This window comes from Nansenia antarctica (genome assembly GCF_963989245.1).
Source record: "Nansenia antarctica genome assembly, chromosome: 19".
In the NCBI taxonomy this organism is placed as follows: Eukaryota; Metazoa; Chordata; class Actinopteri; order Argentiniformes; family Microstomatidae; genus Nansenia; species Nansenia antarctica.
Window position 1 is genome coordinate 20,358,060 of NC_137692.1, and position 20,213 is coordinate 20,378,272.

Below are 20,213 nucleotides of genomic sequence, written 5' to 3' on the forward strand. Positions count from 1 at the left end.
TTGAGTTAGTAATTCATCAAATACAAAGGTTCCATCTCACAAAACTTAATGGAATGTAAAAACTTTGACGCTCAATATCTCTGAACTGCCCTAAACGGAGATAGAACCTTATAATTCTAAGCTCACGATGTTATAGATGCATGTTATTGGTAACATGGATATGTCTCATAGGCTATGAGAGAATAACTGGTTGACTTTTCAGATGTCTGGTCAATAGATCTGACAGACTTTCAGCACTCCTGCTCTATTTCTTCTTCTTCTTCTTGGCCCGGAGGCTGAGGACTGTTTGGGGATGGCCACCGAGGTAGTGGAGATGGAGAAAGGCCTGAGCGGAGAGAGAGAGGGGACAGGATAGGGATGTGAAGCAACTAGGAGGGATAGTGTGGAAGAGGGGGCTCTTGGAATGTATTGGTCTGGAAAGATTAACCTACATTATTAAAGGCAAGCGGAAAGACTTTGACAAGCTGTGGGAACCATACATGAAGAACATGTAGGATAGAATACTTTATACAAAGTGGAGGAAAGTTTAGTTTTTGTTTTGTTTTTTATTCAATCCAAAATTGATGCAAGTTGTGTGTGTCTATGTTTGTGAACTTTGTTATTGTATGTTTCTCTTTCTTTGTCTTTCGTTGTTTTGTCTTTGATGTTGGTATATAAAAATGATAATAAAAATATTGTGAAAAAAAAACTAGGAGGGATAGAATTTGAGGCTTCTGTAACAAAAAAAGTTGACACACCTGTCTGTCTCTTCTTAGAATTTATTGGGGCTGAACATGCATCAACAGGTGACTGTTGAAAAAACTATGTAATATGTTCTGTATATGGCTGCATCCAGAATGGTTGCAGATTACCCCAAGCTATAGCTGCTTCCCTGATTAATTAGACTTTAACATTATTCCAGGCTTCTTATCCGTAAGGAACAGCTTCAAGGAGTTAACCCAAATCCCTAACCCTAACCCCTAACTCCCCTTGTGATCAGGGAATGAGATCCCTTGAAATAAATATTTTTGTTTATTTTCGTTAGGGTTAGGGTCTGGGTTATAGGGTCAGGGTCAGGGTCAGGGTTAGTTTTCTTCCAGAAAGGGTGCTTTCTAAAATGCACACTCAGTCTGTATACAAACATGTTGCAACTGTCTTTCCAGCAGGCGAGGACAAACCAGCAGCAGGTACAGAACAGCTGGGATGTGTGAAAATAAGTCTATTTTGTTCAGATGGACAATACGTGTGTTTTTTTCCTCTTGTGCATTTGGGCAAATCCCAGCAGACTTCAACCACACTGGTTATGAATGGAGACACACACACACACACACACACACACACACACACACAGAGTCAGACAGAGAGATAGAGAGAGAGAGAGAGAGAGAGAGAGAGAGAGGGTGAGAGGGTGAGAGAGGGAGTGAGAGAGAGAGAGAGAGTTAGTGAGAGAGAGAGAGATGCAAAAGCCCCCAACACAAGATCAAAAGTCAAGCAGACTGCAGCGCCCCCTGTTGGTGAAGAGAGGAAGACCAAGGGTGAACATTATTATGGCCTTGCAACACACAGGCCTCATTCTATTCTTTCTAGATAGAGATATATTGTCAAATCAATATGTATGTTTCCCCCAGACTACTAAACTTTATGCTTTTCCTTATGTATGTTATGCCTGTTTGTTATATAATAACCTAGCTTTTGTCATCTCAACTCACTTTTCTATATTCATATTCATTGTGTGTGTGTGTGTGTGTGTGTGTGTGTGTGTTAACATAATTAGCATATTGTTTGTAGTTCCTTGATCCCTATTTACTATGTTTAATTACATGCTAAATTAAGTTTAACTTCTAGTAAATGTGCGGAGTTCCACTATTGGAGCTCTGATATACAACCACACCAATAGCAAAATAAGAGAAAACAGCATCTCGGTTAAAATAATACAATTATCTATTTTAATATTTCGTGAGCTTAGAATGATAAGGTTCTATCTCCGTTTAGTTTTTACATTCCATTATGTTTTTGTGAGATGGAACCTTTGTATTTTTATGAATTACTGACTCAAAAATGTCAACATTTTAAAAATAACACCACACAGGCATTAATAAACACCTAATGGATCAGATTATGTAAAACAATTAATTAAAGCGAAGGGGGAACGATCTGTCGCAAGAGGTTTTAAAGAATTTTGCACCCGATTGCTTTAGAGAGAGCACAACGATTGTCCAATCACAGGCGAGGATTTGACAACGTACCTCCGCACATGTGATGGACTGTCATGGATGCCCCCATGCGCAAAAACCTGTCTGATTGAATTGGGCAAAATAAGGTTGTAATTCCCCCGTTTATAAACATGAGATATCTGTTTAGAATCGGGCCCTCGCTGGTCCGTCTGAACCTTCAATTGCGCGTTTATGGAGAGTTTAAAAGGCGTTTATTATGCCACAACAGCGCTTATAGTAGCCACGGAACCATCCGAAAGGTAGAGGTGGATCTGGGTGACAAGTAAGTTGACAGTTACTAGACTGTGATCTAAATAATAATAATAATTAATAATTTGATCTACTAACTACACTGTCACTGTTACTGTAGATTTCTAGCTAAGCTGTCAGATCAGATGATTGATACAGCTGTGAACTAAGGGTTCAAGTTCATTATGCAAAGTGGTGGTTTACGATTGTGTTTTCACAATGTCATTGAAAAATATTGTTGTTATGATCAGATGACCTGGCCTGACTTGTTTATTAAACAGCATGCTGTTCTGTTCCCTACATAATACAGCAATTTTCACATTTTAAGGGTGATAAAGCTAGGTATCATTATTCTACTAGATTGTAATCATAAGTGCAATACTGAAACACAACTGTGAACATTTCAAACCTGCAAACTGCGACACTTTAAATGAATGTGCAATAATACTATGTGCAATATGACAACCCTAGGGTACATAAGGTTCAGAGATAGGAAATGTTAGAATAGGTATAGCATAGCATAGAGTACAGCACAGTGTTTTATCTGTACAGTATATTATAGTGGATAGTGTACATAGCCTTTATTTATGTAAACCAGCTCTTTTCCCTTCTTGTTTTTAGTAAAAAAAAAAAAATATCCTAGCACCAGGGGAGCCCCCCCTCCTAAATTTCGTTGTATGGTACCTGTACTATATCAATGACAATAAAGACCATTCATTCATTCATTCATTCTATTATGAGTGACCCGTGTCAATGGTTGAATCTATAGCTGTGACTTTGTCTCAAATCTCTTCTTTCAGTTTGGCTAGTTAGATTTCCCTTCTTTTCTTTTCTTTTTACAGGAAACTTGAGATCTCAACTGGGAAGCTTGCTAGGTTTGCTGATGGATCTGCAGTAGTGAAGGTACAGTGTAACATTCCATTACTTACTACAGAGTTTGTCATTTCTCAGTTCCTGTTTTTGTCACTCAAGATGCTCTCACCTCTTTCCAGCTCGGGGATACCTCCGTGATGGTAACAGCAGTCAGCAAAACCAAACCGTCTCCCTCCCAGTTCATGCCTCTTGTAGTGAGTTACTTAATCCTATTTTCTCAAAAGCAGAATCATCATACTTATGTCACTACAGTACTTTCCTCCAATAGGCTACCCTTCAATTGTGTACAATAAAAATCTGGTCTTGGTATTTCAACATCCCCACAAAATACAATGAGTGCATACAAAATGAGTTACACTGTTATATCACTAAGGTTCTGGGTGATGGTGTGTATTTAAGGTTGTTATAGAGGTTGATGCAGACCCCGTGGCTCAAGCTGTATCTTGTTTGATTGACAGGTGGACTACAGACAGAAAGCTGCTGCTGCTGGTAGAATCCCGACTAACTATCTGAGGCGGGAGATGGGCACCACGGACAATGAGATTCTGACTAGCCGGCTGATCGGTAAGAAAACTGGTCACACTGCTCAGATAGTGCCAATAATAATCCATGTAATGATAATCCATTTTATTTGTAACACACTTTTCATTTTTACAATCTCAGAAGTTGACACCAGTGTCTTGTGTACTCTAAATCAGATATTCAACTCTGATCTTGGAAACCAACTGTGTGCAGTAGGCTTTTGATCTAGCCTGACACTAACACCGCTGACTGAACTTATCAACCGGTCACAGTAGTTTGAAGTTAGGATAGTCATGTTGTTGAATCAGGCGTGTGTCTTGCTGGACTGTAAAAGAAAAAGAGCCTAAGCTTTCTTAGACGGGATTGATAGAAACCTGCTTCATTGGAGCGGCTGTGGTGCAGGAGGTAGAGTCGCCGTCTAATGATCACAAGGTTGGCAGATCAGCGGTTCGAGCCCTGGCTGGCCACATGTCGAAGTGTCCTTGGGCAAGACACTCAACCCCAAAATTGCTCCCAGTGAGCGAGCCAGCGCCTTGCATGGCAGCTTGCCGCCATTGGTGTGTGAATGGGTGTGTGAATGTGTGAATGAGAGGCCGTTGTAAAGCGCTTTGGAGCAGCTTTGGAGCAGCAAAAAAGGCGCTATATAAGTGCAGTCCATTTACCATTTACCATTTATCACACCTCTTTCTTTTCATTCTTCAGATAGGGCGATACGACCCCTCTTTCCTGCTGGGTATTTCTACGACACTCAGGTAGTGTATAGTTTCAATTTTCATTCAGTGGCTTGTCCACTTGTTTGTGGTTGTATTTGGAATAAATGCATAGGTCATCACAAGGGGCACAATTTAATGAATATAAAGAAAGAAAGTATATTTTTTGTACGGCATTATTCCATAGAACAAATGGTGGGCAGGAATGAAATGAAGATAGAAGAAATACACTTTCCATAACAACCAATACCATTATGTATATTATATCATCATAAACGGTTGCCCTTCATTGTACTGTTCATGTTTTAACTGAAGGTTGTGTGTAACCTGTTGGCTGTGGACGGTGTCAACGACCCAGATGTACTGGCCATCAATGGAGGTGAGGAGGTTGTGGTCGGGGAGATGCTAAGTGGGATTCTTGGGACAACCCTAACCCCTCACCCTGCCACTATGTCAGGGGTACCCAAACCATTTTGTCTTGCGATTCCTAAATTGACCGGTCAATCATTTCCTGTGACCCCCACTGTTTCCTGTGACCCTAAATGGCCTAATTCCATTTCCAACACAAATGAATGATGCACAAATCTAATCACCTAAAAGATGCTCTAATACCAGGATGGATTTGAACCCCCCAAACATTGCAATATAGGCTACAGGTGCCATACACAGATATTGTTTTGTCTTCATACTAAATAAATAATTTCAAGTCAGGGGACCTCACATCCGGAGCTGCCCTCCCCATAACTGTTGCCTTAGCAACCGTTGAATAAACACCTTTGACCTTTGGTTGACGGCATCCAATGATCTGATGAGAGGGTTGTTGTTGTCATAGAGACAGTCACCTGACCTAATCTGTTTCTCTTCTTTCCTCAGCCTCGGTTGCCCTGGCTCTGTCCGACATACCATGGAACGGACCCATCGGTCAGTAACTCAGACAGGAGGTTAAACAAAAAACCTCTATACATGTGTTAACCTTTATTTTTTTACCAGAAAGATCCATATCGGAAAGATTTTGAAAGCCCCAGTACAAAAAAAAGATTCTGAGCCTGGTACACTACAGCTCAGCTCGGCTCAGTTCTGTACTCAGCGTACATGATTCCCTGTGTTGTGTGTGTGTGTCTGACCATGTGGTGTGTGTGTCCTTTGGGATGACCATGTGACGTGTGTATTATGGGGTGTCCAGGTGCTGTGCGTGTGGGCTTGGTGGACGGAGAATTCCTGGTGAACCCGACACGGAAGGACATGGCCTCCAGCATTCTCAACCTGATCGTAGCCGGAGCCCCCAGCAGCCAAGTGGGTTAGTCAGTCCATGTATTTGACTTACACCTGCATTTTCCCCTTACATCAAACCAAGGGAGGCTGGTGGAGGTAGACATCGGAGGACAGGTTCATTGTAATTCATGGGATAGTATCAAACACCTTGCCATTCCATGCATTACAATAAGCTCTTCCTCCAATTCCTTCCTTCCTTCACCAGCCTCCTCTACCATAACACACTGTGTTATGCATTCCTTTATAGATAATTAGGGTTGGGTATCGTTTGGGTTTTATCCGGTACCGGTACCTAACCGATACTTTAAAAACGGTACCAGTACCGAAACGGTACTTAATTCGGTACTTTTGATTTTTAAAAATGACATAATATATATATAATAATAACACGGTCGACAAAATTAAACAGCTTTTCACTTTTTTATTGCTGAGGCACAATATACGTATATTAGTTAAATATACACTCAAATTAAAATAAATGAAAATAAAACTCCTGCTGACTGAGGCACAATATACATATATATAATATTACAGTGAAATATACACTCAAATTAAAATAAATAAAAATAAAACTCCCACCTCAGCAATTATTTTGCAAAAAGATCAGCATATTTGCCTTCTCTGGCAAAATACGACACCTCTCTTGACTTTTTTATTGTCATTTTGACTTTTGTTTTGTTTTGACATAATTGTCTAATGGCACAGATTTATAAACATAAAGTAAACAAATATTGTTTGCTCGTCATCTAGGCCTATAACTGACTATATATAATACCACTGGCTTGTTTCGATTATAGTTTAGTTCTGTTTGATATTTCCGTGGATGTTATCGTAGCACTTACAAGAAGATATACCGATGATTGTCCGCGGAGAGCTGCGTATGCAAGACAACACTGAGAGCGAATCGAGTAATAAATGATCATTAGGCCATTTGGCATTAATTTCAAGGACTGTCACGTCCAAGAGAGAGGGATGATTCAGATAAACACAGGTGAATTGCGACGGTGGTCACAAACGCGATTGTGTGTGTGTGTTCACCTTTCCTGACTACTGTCTGAAGTGTTTGGGGGTGCGTTCGTAAATACGCTCAGGAAATCCGACCAGCACTCGTGGAACGCCTCTTGTCCAATCAAATTACTCGGTCGCTTTATGACGTTGAGCCCAGTGTGCGCTCAAATGTAACAGGCGATGTGACGTCACGAGTCACCAGTTGACTGTTGCATGACACCGGACACCAGGGGGCGAGATAGAAAAGTACCGAAATTAGGTACCGAAATCTCCTTTGCAATTCGGTACGGTAGATACCGAATGTAAAGTAACCGGTACCTACCGGTACCGATTTTCGGTACCCAACCCTATAGATAATATGTATCATATTATCATATTATGCTCTTCCAATAAATATTGTGGCAGAGAAGAGAGATGACCTTATAGGGACTTTAGAGCCTGTTATTGCGTGTGTCATGTGTCATGTGTTTGAGTAGTCTCCCCCCCAATACCTTTCAAGTGTGTTGAAGACTGCCTAAGACAGGACTAGTGGCCTAGACCTAGAACTAGTGACTAGAAGACAAGACTAGTGGCCTCTGACCTCTGTGTGTCCCAGTGATGATCGAGGCGTCAGCGGAGAACGTGCTGCAGCAGGACTTCTGCCACGCAGTGAAAGTTGGGGTGAAACACACACAGCAGATCATCCTGGCCATACAGCAGCTGGCCAGAGAACAGAAGGTATGTTTATAATAATAATAATGATAATAATTATTATCAGGGGTGCACCTTTCTGCTAAATTAGCTATTTTTATCTCAAAATATGTCATCCATGTGAATTGTGTAGATCTGCCCAAAAAATATTTTGGGTGTGGGGGGCGTCTGAGTCTCATCCAAGTCACATGATGCGCGAGCTAACTAATCTCCCTGTCTGCTAAACTCTGCTGCTGTTGAAATAACTTTTAGCTTCAGGGAGCTAGTGAAGTGACGTGAAACTTTATTTATATAGCGCCTTTCGTACACGGATGCAACTCAAAGCGCTTAGGTAGGTATAATTCCAGACAGCATAGAGAACACAGTCACGGTAAACTGTTTTCGAAGTAATTCTGCAGGTGTTAAGGTCAGGCCTGCCGCTACTTACACATGCATCATTGTTAAACCACCGTTAGTGCTAGTGATATCTATTTAACACCATTAGTACTAGCCATATTCCCCCCCCTAAGGTTAGCCACCCAAAAAATGTCACCTTTTTGGGCCATCACCAGTTTGCACCCCTGTATTATTATACACTTATTGTACATAATGTTGTATTGTATTGTCTGTCTTATCTTCGTAGCTTTATGTCTGTAATGTATATCAGTGAATATACATTACAGCTCCCCACTATGAGTACCGGTTGTGTAATTCCAACAACCTCAATTGTGTGGCAATAACAAGATCTTGTATCTCGTATACATACAATTGTGGTCAAACGTTTACATACACTTGTAAAGAACATGTATGTCATGGCAGTCTTGAGTTTCCAATAATTTCTACGACTTATTTATTGACTTATTTTTCGGTGATTGGAGCACATACTTTTTTGTCACAAAAAAAACACATTCAATGAAGTTTGGTTCTTTTATGAATTATGATGGTCTTCTTATGGTCTTCTATGGTCTCCTCTTTGTCGTTAAGTGTGTTGTAGCAGTCTTGTGAAATGTGATTTCATTTGATTTGAAGGTCACCAAGCGCACCCCTCCCAAAATCTTCACCGCCCCTGCAGACATGGTGGATTATGCACGACAGTAAGACGTCTCTCAATGTTTATTTGTTCATTTTATTCAGACTTTTACCAGACTTTTACCAGACTTTTACCACACATATCAAACCTACGACAGTAAGACATCTCTCAATGTTTATCTGTTCATTTTATTCAGACTATTACCACACATATCAAACCTACAGTAGGTTCAAATAGTATTTTTTAATCATTTGAAATACTTAACTGCATGATTGAGTTAGGCAGGCTTTATGGAACCGATGGAATAGTCCCCAAAACCCAAACCCTCCTGGCAGGCCCTCAAGCAAACCCTGAAAGTGTTTCAAAGTGTTTCAAATACTTCATCTGACCTGATATTACGTTGTTTGTTTTGTTGCCGATGATCCACGGCTGCCTTTGTGAATGTCGGCACACATCGAAAAATCGATTATTCGTTCATAGCACCCACCGATTATTCGAATATGAAAAATGTAGTTATGCACATCCCTAATAGACACACGTGACCCAGGTCTCTCACATGCACATGGACACGCATGCACACTGACTGACTGACTGACTGACTGACTGACTGTTAATACACAGTATTAAACACAGTAAAGGCTTGTGAAATAGACCCCCTCTATCTGATGTGATATATCTTATGTCCCTCCTGTTTTGTGGTGGTCACTTGGATGTCCACACTGCTTTCTTCTTCCAGGTTAGCCACAGAGAAGATCTATGCCGTCTTCACAGACTTTTCTCATGACAAAGTAAGTATCTAAATCAGCTGCTTGTATCGCCCCCTTGTGTTGTGTGTCGGTGGTGCTTTTCATGTCAAGAGAGATCAGTAACTGACTGTCGGGTGCCTTTTTTTAGATTTCCAGAGATGACGCCATTAACAAAGTACGACTAGAAACAGAGGAGCAGATTAAAGGTATTATTGCATCATTGTGATGTGACTGTATATAGAGATATTACTGTATGTCAGTATTAGAGAAGTAAAATACAATCAAAATGCAATACAAGTATGTACATACATTTTTACTTTAACAAGACTGAAAAACACAGATGTAAAGTGAATGAGAACATTAGTAGCTGGATTTCTGAATGATCAAATGCTGTGTTCCGTCTGTTAAAAAACCCCTTCATAAATCAGGGTTGCGGTCGATTGGATTTAAATTCTGTTAATACAGGAAATAAATTGAAATTGTAATTGCAATTATTGTCGATCTCTCAATTAAACTTCAAATGGGAAGCTTTTTTCATTCAAAGCTTTGACATTTTCAAATGGATAATTCTCATCTCTTCGTATGCTTGTGCTTTGTTCCGCTGTAGAGAAATATGCTCAAGCGGAACCTTTCGAGGTGATGGAGTCTTTCAACGCTGTGTCCAAAGAGGTGTTCCGCAATCTGGTCCTGAATGAGTACAGGAGGTACCTTCAACGTTTTGATTGTCATACTGTCGTGATGTTAGAATTATAAGGTTCTATCTCAATTTTTGTCCAAATTGAGTTTTTTACATAATCTGATCCATTAGGTGTTTATTAATGCCTGTGTGGTGTTATTTTTAAAATGTTGACATTTTTGAGTTAGTAATTAATAAAATACAAAGGTTCCATCTCACAAAACATAATGGAATGTAAAAACTTTGACGCTCAATATCTCTGAACTACCCTAAAGATAGAACCTTATAATTCTAAACTCATACTGTATATACTGGGATACCGGGGAGTGTATGATAGTACAATGGAATTCTTACTGGCAAGGTCTCCTCTTCGTAATGCACTAACAGCAGTCACCCTGCATGGTATGAAACCATGAAGTCAAGTTTGTTGGGTTAGGTTTGATGTTTTGTTCTGACAGGTGTGACGGCAGAGACCTGACTTCACTGAGAAACATCTCCTGTGAGGCGGACATCTTTAGGCCCCTGCATGGGTCAGCGCTGTTCCAGAGGGGACAGACACAGGTAGGCTAGTGGGTGTCTCAACATCACCCTCTGAGAGGGGAAGACCAAATAGATCATTTACATTTTCATACATTTTGACCATTTTGACTATATAGTTTTGATATTGCGGCGATATCATGGCCGTATAGTGAAGACTCCCCATCACAGATTTAAGGTGACTGGCTTGTGTGTAAGCCACAGTGTGTAAGCTACAATGTGTAAGCTAACAGCGACACCTAGTGTCCACTACATGTAATTGTAGCGCTGAGGATAAATGCATTTTTTCCCCCCCCAGGTGCTGTGTTCTGTTACATTTGACTCCTTGGAATCCAGTGTTAAAACAGATATCATCACTACAGCATTAAGGTAATTTATAAATCATTCATTAGAGACTGGTAATATATTTCAACCAAATTTGTGTGATGTACTTTGAAAATGTATTTTCTCTCTCTTTAATCAGTGGAGTCAAAGACAAGAATTTCATGCTCCATTATGAAGTGAGTTTGATTTTATGAGGACAAATGTCCCCTGTAATTTGACCTGTTTTACTAGAAAGCAATTAGGATGTCATTTCACATACATGGATTTGATACTGTAAGTAAGGCAAGGCAAGGCAAGGCAAGTTTATTTGTATAGCACATTTCATACAACAGGGGCAATTCCAAGTGCTTTACATACATTATTAAAATTACAGCAAGAGGAGCATAAGAAAATAATAATTACAATGAATAAAAGCAAATATAAGAAGTAAATAGATAAAACATTTAAAATGATAATAGTTAATGGAAAAAAGACATTGATAGAAGTGTTTGTGTTTAATCATAACTGGTGCAAAACATTAAGGTTTTTAGCTTAGATTTAAATATTTTACGTATTTACGTAAGTATTGTTTTGTTTCAGTTCCCTCCATATGCCACCAATGAGATTGGGAAGATGAGTGGAATGAACAGGCGAGAGCTGGGTCACGGTGAGTGGTAGTAAAGCAGACTCAGTGTGTGAGAGTGTGTTCGTGTGAGCGTACGAGTGTGTTTGTGTGTGAGTGTGAATGTGTGTGTTTGTGAGCGTGTGTGTGTGTGTTATGGTCAAGTTGATGTCCCCGTTTCTATCGTATCTCTGACCACAGGTGCGTTGGCAGAGAAGGCTCTCAGACCCGTCATCCCCAAAGACTTCCCTTTCACCATCAGAGTCACCTCGGAAGTACTGGAGTCCAATGGTGCGTTGGGTTTCTAGGGACGGATGATTCTCTCGGTTGTTCAATGGTTAGATCATAGCTGAGAAATTCAACAAATGATAGTTATAGAGTACGGTTTGAGTTGTTCCCTTGACTGATTACATTTATTTATTTATTTTTTTACATTTTTGGCATTTAGCAGACGCCTTATTCCAAAGCGACTTACAATCAATACATTTGAATACTAAGCAAGTGAATCATCAATCCACCAGTCGTAGCAGGAAGAGTAATCCAGCTCAGGCCCGGGGGCCATTGATAGAAGGAAAAACCTTCTTCTATCACCTTCTTCTGAACCAATTATTATTATTTATTGTTTTACACTGGAGAAACAGAGAAACAGTACAAGGGGGGCAATAGAAGTTCTTAGGGACACAGTAGAGGGGAAAGCGGGTGTCTTTAGGAGACGCAGTGCTGAGGGGCAGAAGATGTCTCAGGATTTGTTTAAGGTTGAAATCCTCCCACGTCCTGATGTCTCAGGATTCCTCTCTTCTCTCTCCCAGGATCCTCGTCGATGGCCTCGGCTTGTGGGGGAAGTCTGGCTCTGATGGATGCAGGTACTGCATTTAACTAGATGAATATATCAACTGAACACAAACTGTCACAAGGACTTGATTTGACGTTTCATAATGACAGTTTTTTACTTTATTCAGGGCTTTTCATACATTATGTATAAAGCACATGCATTTTGACTAATATAACATTCAACTGAACAGAAACTGTCACAAGGACTTGATTTGACGTTTGATAATGACAGTTTTCATACATTATGTATAAAGCACATGCATTTGACTAATATAACATTCTAAATGTACATAAAGGCATTACAAACCCACTACATAATGAAAATACTACTACTCAATAATACTGTACACGGTCAGTGGTACAATATCAATGATGAGCGTGTTTACAGTGACACGTCACGTGTGTTCCAGGTGTGCCCATCTCCTCAGCCGTAGCAGGCGTCGCCGTGGGTCTCATCTCCAAACCCAACCCAGAGAAGCCCACTGAGATTCAAGACTACAGACTCTTGACTGACATCCTGGTACACGCTTACCTCCTAACGCCCTTTATCAATCTTGAAGTTACACTTCAAATTAATGATATTTATATTTACTATGCTACATGCATTTTGTTTTAGAAAACATTCTTACCCTCCAGGACACTTCAAACTCTGGGACTATCCCAGAAAAACCTTCTCAGTTGTCTGCATCGGAAATAAAATTGAATCAAGCGACATACAGAATGCCTAATGTTTCAGCATAGAACGCTTTCCTCAGGGCCCCCATGCCTATTGTGTGTTTCTGTCCTTACCAGGGAATAGAGGACTATCTAGGAGACATGGACTTCAAACTGGCGGGAACGAACAAGGGCATCAACGCCTTACAGGTAGCGTACTGCAGCTGAGCAGCCAAGGGGTTTCCTGTGTTGTCTTGTCTGTGTTGTCTTGGTTGTATTTTTTCTTCATAATATACATTGCTTCTTCCACTTCCCACGTAATAATAATTATAACTTATTACATTCCTAAAGCGCTTTTCATTATCATTATGCAATAATAACCTGTGGCCTCGTTTATAAAAACTGGGCGGAGAACTACACACTACACACATGCGTACATACAAATGAGGTAATATACATTTGGCAAACACATGGCAATGTCAGAGAGCAACGGTAAGAAGATACATTTCTTATGCTGTGAGATTGAGATGCGGTTGAGCCTTTCAGCCAGCCCCAATGCTCTACAACCCCAATGCTCTACAACCCCAATGCTCTACAACCCCAATGTGCCACAGCCCTGTGCTCCACGTGCAGGCACTAGTGGCCGCATCCTGACTGATGTTGTGTTACAGACTGATGTTGTGTTACAGGCTGATGCTGTGTTGCCTCCATATGTGCGTTCAGTAACAGTTCAAGCCCTTTCTTGTGCATAGGCAACGGTTATAAACGAGTCCCCTGGTGCATAAAAGAAATGTCAAAATATACAAATAGTAAAAATAAAGAAGAAAACAAAGATATAACCATCATAAATGCAGCAATCAGAGTCTAGGAGGAAGGGTAGGCTAGCTACTAAAGATGTGTCTTAAGGCCTTCTTTAAAAGAGGTGATATGAAAAGACTCCGTCTTGTTTCTAAGCCAATGACCACCCTGGGACGGACAATAACAACATTCCATTCAATTCTGTTCTATTCTAGGCTGATGTCAAGATTCCAGGGTTGCCCCTGAAGCTAGTGATGGAAGCCATCCAGCAGGCAACAGGTAAACACATTACCTAAATGGGCCCCATACCAAATCAAACTATGTATCCCAGTTCTTCACCCTTATTCCTGAAGTCTGGACGTGTGCACTACTCCCCCACACAGATAAAAAAAAAAAGAAAAGACTACTGTAAGAAATATGCTCCCTCAAGCCCCAACCCCATGCTTAAAACCTAATGATTTTTAAATCCATGTGGGTGAATTGCACAAGCACACTCTTAAGGAGAAGGGTGACGAGATTGAGATGGAGCTACATAGGTCACCAGTCCCTCATCTCTATCTGATCTGTCTTCCAGTGGCCAAGAGGGAGATTCTGGGTATTATGAACAAGACCATCGCCAAACCCAGGGCGGTCAGGAAGGAGAACGGTCCGGTTGTCGGTAAGATTGTGTTGACCGCTAAACCTTCCTTCTCTCCTGTCATCTACAGGTGCAACTCAAAAAATGTGAATGTCGTGCAAAAGTTCATTTATTTCAGTAATTCAACTTAAAGGGTTCAACTTAGATATTATATAGACTCATTACATGCAAAGCGAGATATTTAAAGCCTTTGTTTGTTATACATTTGATGATTATGGCTTACAGCTTATGAAAACCCCAAATTAAATATCTCAGAAATGTTTAATATTACATGAAATCAATAAGAAAAGGATTTTAAATACAGAAATGTCAGCCCTCTGAAAAGTATAATCATGCATATGTACAATGCAATGAGTCTATATAATATTTAAGTTCAACCCTTTAAGTTGAATTACTGAAATGAATGAACTTTTGCACGATATTCAATTTTTTTTAGTTGCACCTGTACTATATTCACTTCAAAATAATTAAAATGAATAGACTTGATTCCTGAGGGTGAATTATAGCTGGCAGGCTATACTGATCTGTTATACAATAGATTTGGGATGGAATCTTTAACTGTAGATCCGCACACAGGACATTCATGTATATCTTGCGTTGATGTCGATGGGAATTTTTAGTTATGTGTAAAGCTAAAGATATTTCATACATTTTCCAACATTTTGCGTCCGATTATTTCAACATTCTGTGTCTAGCCTTGCTAGGTAAAGAAACAAAAACAAACTGAGAACTATTTGGTTGAATCTGTGATTGGTGCTTTAAACAGCATCTCTGTTTAGCTGCTTTGATATATCGTGGGAGGATTTCACCCTTAAACAACATACCTATAGATGGTACATGATACAATACATAAAAATCAGTGGAATAGTCCGTAAGATACATGTATCTGTGTCCTGTCTGTCTTTTGTAGAGAACGTTCGAGTCCCAGTCTCCAGAAGAGCACGGTTCGTTGGCCCAGGAGGCTACAACCTCCGCAGGCTACAAGCCCAAACAGGTAACAGCTGTTGGAAAACACCTTGGTTAACTACATATCTGGGCCGCGGTCTTCCAAGTACGTACTGTAAGTTAGTTCATCATTGATTCAGACAGAGGGCGTAACCATGGATACAGACACCTTTGCTGGTAACACCCTCAGAGGATCACCAGCATTCTTGATAATTGGAAAGACTTTCTCAGTGAAGGTGTGTGTGAGTGTGCGTAGGTGTGTGTTAGTGTCAGGGTCAGAGAATGACAACTTTCCTCTGTCCCAGTCCAGCTGCACTCTGACCCTCTGGGGGTTCTGGCTCACTGTGAGGGGAGTGTATGGACTACCTGGAACATGTGTATAAAACTCCCCATCATAACACTCAAGCCGACAGGATCTACCCCAATAGCTTGAGCCTCCCTTCCTGTCTGTAGACTCTGTCATCACACCCAGGCTATAGTCTGTATTCCCCCCCACCTCAACGTCCCAGCTGTGTGTCCCTGAGTCAAAGCCCTCAGAGCCCAGGACCACAGCAATGCAGTCAAACCTCTCTGGGTTGTCAGGAAGCTGCTGTCTCTCTTCTCTGTATGTCACACTGGTCAGATCCTCAGATAGGATGAGACATGGGTCGGCAGTGTTGGGGTCCAGAATCACAGGAGAGTATTCCACCATTCCCTGCATCTTCTCCCAGACTCTGAACTGCAGGTTGCCCAGGTGCTTTGCCACGTCTATCAGTGCTCCTGAAACCTTCTCTGGATCCGGCAGTGTGAACTTGGCTCTGTCCATGGAGGCCTTGAAGTTCAGCAGGAATGTGATGTCATCAGCTTTTAGCTCCTCCTCCATGGCTCTGATTGTGTCTGAAAGTGATGATATCTCTCCGCTCAGCCCCTCAATCTTCCTCTTCATCATCTGCCTCTTCTGCTCCTCTTCCTCCCTCAGTGCTGCGATCCTGACTCTCTCTTCATCTCGTAGAAACTGGTGAAGCTTCTCAAACTCCTCCTTCATCTGCCTCTCTGTGCACTGGGCCTGGCTCTCAATATGTTTAGCTGTTTCATCACAAGTCAGTTTAAACTTTTGAAAGGTCTTCAGCTTCTTCTTTAAGGGTTTCAGTGCAGTCTGGAATTTGCACTTATGATCCAGTACAGCTTCATCTACGGGGCAACATTCATGTTTTTTATGCTGTTTTGAAGTCTGACATATCACACAGATGGGCTGTTTATCCTTCAGACAGAAAAGCTTGAGTTTCTCACTGTGCAGACTGCAGAGCACCTCAGACCCTGCTGCAGCTCTCTGACTTCTCTCCTGTAAGAAGTCCTCACACAGGTTCTTTAACACCAGGCTACAAGGAGGATCCATGGATGATTTTCTCCTGCACATTGGACATTCCCGAGTGTCTTTCTGTTTCCAGAATTCCTGCAGACAGGTTTTACAGAAGCTGTGGCTACAACGGAGGACAACAGGATCCTTGAAGATGTCACAGCACACAGAACAGGAGAGATTCTCCTCAGAGAGAGAGGGTTTAGACGCCATTTTCTCACCACCTCCGTCTCCCCTGTAATGGCTTCTGAGGTGAAAGTTCACGTCTGAAAACTCACCGCGTTGAAGTCAGTAGGAAGTCAAATCCAGATTTTGACGGTGTTGCTTCTTCCTTTGTGGTTGTTTTGAATGTTGATGGTAAATGAGTGTAAAGTCCTTCAGAGAGTCCTACATATGTGATGTTGTGGGTCATGCTAGTGAACAGCAGCACCAGAGAGCTGAATGTTAGCCTTCTGTCTGTGGTTCACTTCTGCTCTCCACTGTTTCCTGCTCAACAGGTTAGAGGGTGGAGCTTCAGGCAAGGTATGAGTCACTGTGTTCAAGGGTCACAAGCAGAATTATGTCATGTGTGTGTGTGTGTGTTCATCATCTTAACACAAACCCATTTCCTGTTGTTGATGTTGTCTTGCATTGTAATTCACCATGCTGACTGTCCTAGTGGTCATACCAACACACACACACACACACACACACACACACACACACACACACACACACACACACACACAAGGTAGTCTGGATTAGATTATTTAATCTATTGGTTTGCGGACCTTTAATATGCAGTATGTGTACTCACCCAATCCATTTCGTTGCGGTATTTTGGGCTCGACTAGCGAGTTTGTGTTGTGATTCTCTGATCTTTGATTGTCTCAGAGAAGTGCAAAGGTACAAAAGTATGTACTGTAAGTTAGTTCATCATTGATTCAGACAGGGTGTAACCATGGATACAGACACCTTCGCTGGGAACACCCTCAGAGGATGAAGACTACAATTGTTGTAGATAATTGGAAATACTTTCTCAGTGTGTGTGAGTGAGTGTGCGTAGGTGTGTGTTAGTGTCAGGGTCAGAGAACGACAGCTCTCCTCTGTCCCAGTCCAGCTGCACTCTGACCCTCTGGGGGTTCTGGCTCACTGTGAGGGGAGTGTTTGGACTACCTGGAACACCTGTATAAAACTTCCCATCATCACACTCAAGCTGCCAGGATCCATCCCAATAGACTCCCTTCCTGTCTGTAGACTCTGTCATCACACCCAGGCCATAGGCTGTATTCCCCCCCACCTCAACGTCCCAGCTGTGCGTCCCTGAGTCAAAGCCCTCAGAGCCCAGGACCCCAGCATAGTAGTCAAACCTCTCTGGGTTGTCAGGAAGCTGCTGTTCCTCTTGTCTGTATGTCACACTGGTCAGATCCTCAGACAGGATGAGACATGGGTGGGCAGTGTTGGGGTCCAGAATCACAGGAGAGTATTCCACCATTCCCTGCATCTTCTCCCAGACTCTGAACTGCAGGTTGCCCAGGTGCTTTGCCACGTCTATCAGTGCTCCTGAAACCTTCTCTGGATCCGGCAGTGTGCTCTGGGCTCTGTCCATGGAGGCCTTGAAGTTCAGCAGGAATGTGATGTCATCAGCTTTTAGCTCCTCCTCCATGGCTCTGATTGTGTCTGAAAGTGATGAGTGCATAATGGGGTATTATAACCGGTTGTTCTGTGCCTCTATCCTCCACCCCCTTTCTGATTGGCCAGGTGTGACGATCAGCCAGGTGGACGAAGAGACGTTCTCAGTGTTCGCTCCGACGCCGGGCGCCATGAGTGAAGCCCAGGAATTCATCACCGATATCTGCAAGGATGACGTGAGTCCTACTGCACCCTCCTGCTTCAGTGTTTGTTACCCTTGTTTAATTCCTCTATATGAGGAATTTATGCAAATGCATTCTGTATTATGAATCATAATACTGAATTAGGGAGGGGAATTGATTGTTTATCGATACTGATGCCTTTATCGATTCTCCTTATCGGTCCAATTCTTTATCGATTCCCATATCAATTTCTGATATACACATGTTTTCAAGATCATGTGAAGACTGTCTGTCATATTTAGAAAAGAGGCTACAGTGCAGCCAGCAGTATCATTATGCTATACATATTAAACTATGCATTTGACTTATTGAAATATATTTTCAGTTGTCTCATTAATTGGATTAGTAAACTAATCAGGATGTCTTCCCTCCTTGCAGCAAGATCTGCAGCTGGAGTTTGGAGCTGTTTACACAGCGACCATCATAGAGATCAGGTAACGTTTCGCTAGACAATGTAGTGTATCTATCACACACTAGGTTTGGGGTACATTTTGGGGTGCGATTTAAATTCAGTCAATTCATGGAGTAAAATGAAATGATGAATGAATGAACTATTCAATGATCACAGGTGGAAGTTTGCATATGCAGGTATTGACACTTGCTACACATACTGTAGATACTGATTGTGGGAGTTATTACCGGTATGCGACTTGTTGCATATCTCTCTCTCTCTTTCCATTCCTGTCTCTCTCTCCCCCTTCCTTCCTTTCTCTCTGTCTCTCTTTTCCACCACAGGGACATTGGTGTCATGGTGAAGCTGTACCCCAACATGAGTGCCGTTCTCCTCCACAACTCTCAGCTGGACCACAAGAGGGTACGAGTCCTGCACTAGAATATACAGTTGTACCAAACTTTTGTCAATCAAAATTGATGTAGCACATTTCATTAAATGGATTGCAGTATAATTCTGTTTAGAATTAAAAAACCAGAGAAATCGATAATGTAAGAAAAAAAGTCAGTGAATGTTTCACCAAAGATTACTGACTGAAATGAAAATGATTAATTGTTCATGTTCCGTCTGTTTCAGATAAAACATCCCAGTGCTCTTGGGTTAGAAGTGGGACAGCAGATCCAGGTACAGTATGTGTTACTGTAGAAACACACTCAGCCAAATCACACCCCTCAGTCTCTTACAATAGCAGATATGCGTTCCCATATTTCCTCCACATACTTACTACAGTGCCTGTGCATTGATTGCTGGCTGGCAAGTTGTCATGCTACTGTGTTGGCACCAAGGTTTTCTGCCACCGCAATGCTAGTCGTATGAATAATGTTACATTGGCACCAACCTCGCCAAGCACACCATAGTCTAACTTCAAAGTTTGCAGTTACGTACAGTGTTTGCTTGGATGTTAATACCAAGTGTAAACATAGCCATAATGTCAAGAAAGTACAGTGCCTTTGGGAAGTATTCATTTTTTTCACCATTTTGTTGTTTTATACACTCAATTTAAAATGGATTAAATGTAAGTGTGATAAAGCGAAAACATGTTTTGTGAAATTTCAGTCAAAGTATTAAAATAGAAATACAGAAATACTTAATGTATATAAGTATTCAGACCCTTTGCTTAGCTAAAATGCAAAAACGTCATCAACAAATCACTCAATAGGTTGAATTGAGTCCATCTTAATGCATCTTTAAATTGAGTCTATAACCCAACAACATCTGGAAAAGGGTTCCGAATACTTTCCGAAGGCACTGTATATCTTTGTAGTGTGTGACGTGACTAACAGTTGGTATAATGACTCT

At 41.3% G+C, this 20,213-nt stretch overlaps 2 protein-coding genes across 3 annotated transcripts in view; one reads left to right on the plus strand and one right to left on the minus strand.

Moving 5' to 3' along the window:
* Nucleotides 1-2,285: 2,285 nt before the first annotated feature.
* Nucleotides 2,286-20,213, plus strand: part of pnpt1 (polyribonucleotide nucleotidyltransferase 1) — an 18,352-nt gene continuing 424 nt past the window's right edge. The window contains exons 1-28 of one of the 2 annotated variants that reach the window (XR_013937913.1): nucleotides 2,286-2,475; nucleotides 3,284-3,344; nucleotides 3,434-3,508; nucleotides 3,773-3,878; nucleotides 4,539-4,588; nucleotides 4,862-4,925; nucleotides 5,420-5,467; nucleotides 5,730-5,843; nucleotides 7,422-7,543; nucleotides 8,525-8,589; nucleotides 9,262-9,313; nucleotides 9,420-9,477; nucleotides 9,879-9,975; nucleotides 10,406-10,508; nucleotides 10,783-10,853; nucleotides 10,948-10,984; nucleotides 11,388-11,454; nucleotides 11,611-11,700; nucleotides 12,219-12,272; nucleotides 12,651-12,760; nucleotides 13,033-13,104; nucleotides 13,908-13,971; nucleotides 14,267-14,350; nucleotides 15,240-15,323; nucleotides 18,351-18,457; nucleotides 18,846-18,897; nucleotides 19,199-19,277; nucleotides 19,491-19,525. Coding sequence is in view for 1 of the 2 variants with exons in the window: in XM_080548871.1 (XP_080404997.1) it covers nucleotides 2,324-2,475; nucleotides 3,284-3,344; nucleotides 3,434-3,508; nucleotides 3,773-3,878; nucleotides 4,539-4,588; nucleotides 4,862-4,925; nucleotides 5,420-5,467; nucleotides 5,730-5,843; nucleotides 7,422-7,543; nucleotides 8,525-8,589; nucleotides 9,262-9,313; nucleotides 9,420-9,477; nucleotides 9,879-9,975; nucleotides 10,406-10,508; nucleotides 10,783-10,853; nucleotides 10,948-10,984; nucleotides 11,388-11,454; nucleotides 11,611-11,700; nucleotides 12,219-12,272; nucleotides 12,651-12,760; nucleotides 13,033-13,104; nucleotides 13,908-13,971; nucleotides 14,267-14,350; nucleotides 15,240-15,323; nucleotides 18,351-18,457; nucleotides 18,842-18,897; nucleotides 19,199-19,277; nucleotides 19,491-19,538 (2,190 nt within the window). In the remaining variant the exon portion in view is untranslated. Of the gene's footprint in view, nucleotides 2,476-3,283; nucleotides 3,345-3,433; nucleotides 3,509-3,772; nucleotides 3,879-4,538; nucleotides 4,589-4,861; nucleotides 4,926-5,419; nucleotides 5,468-5,729; nucleotides 5,844-7,421; nucleotides 7,544-8,524; nucleotides 8,590-9,261; nucleotides 9,314-9,419; nucleotides 9,478-9,878; nucleotides 9,976-10,405; nucleotides 10,509-10,782; nucleotides 10,854-10,947; nucleotides 10,985-11,387; nucleotides 11,455-11,610; nucleotides 11,701-12,218; nucleotides 12,273-12,650; nucleotides 12,761-13,032; nucleotides 13,105-13,907; nucleotides 13,972-14,266; nucleotides 14,351-15,239; nucleotides 15,324-18,350; nucleotides 18,458-18,841; nucleotides 18,898-19,198; nucleotides 19,278-19,490; nucleotides 19,539-20,213 lie in introns of those variants that run through there. The other variant, XM_080548871.1, reaches the window with a different exon arrangement.
* LOC308174231 (E3 ubiquitin-protein ligase TRIM35-like) lies at nucleotides 15,411-16,823 on the minus strand (the record flags this gene model as incomplete). The annotated part of the gene is made up of 1 exon (XM_080549312.1): nucleotides 15,411-16,823. The coding sequence occupies one exon, from the start codon at nucleotides 16,821-16,823 to the stop codon at nucleotides 15,411-15,413; it is 1,413 nt and encodes a 470-aa protein (XP_080405438.1).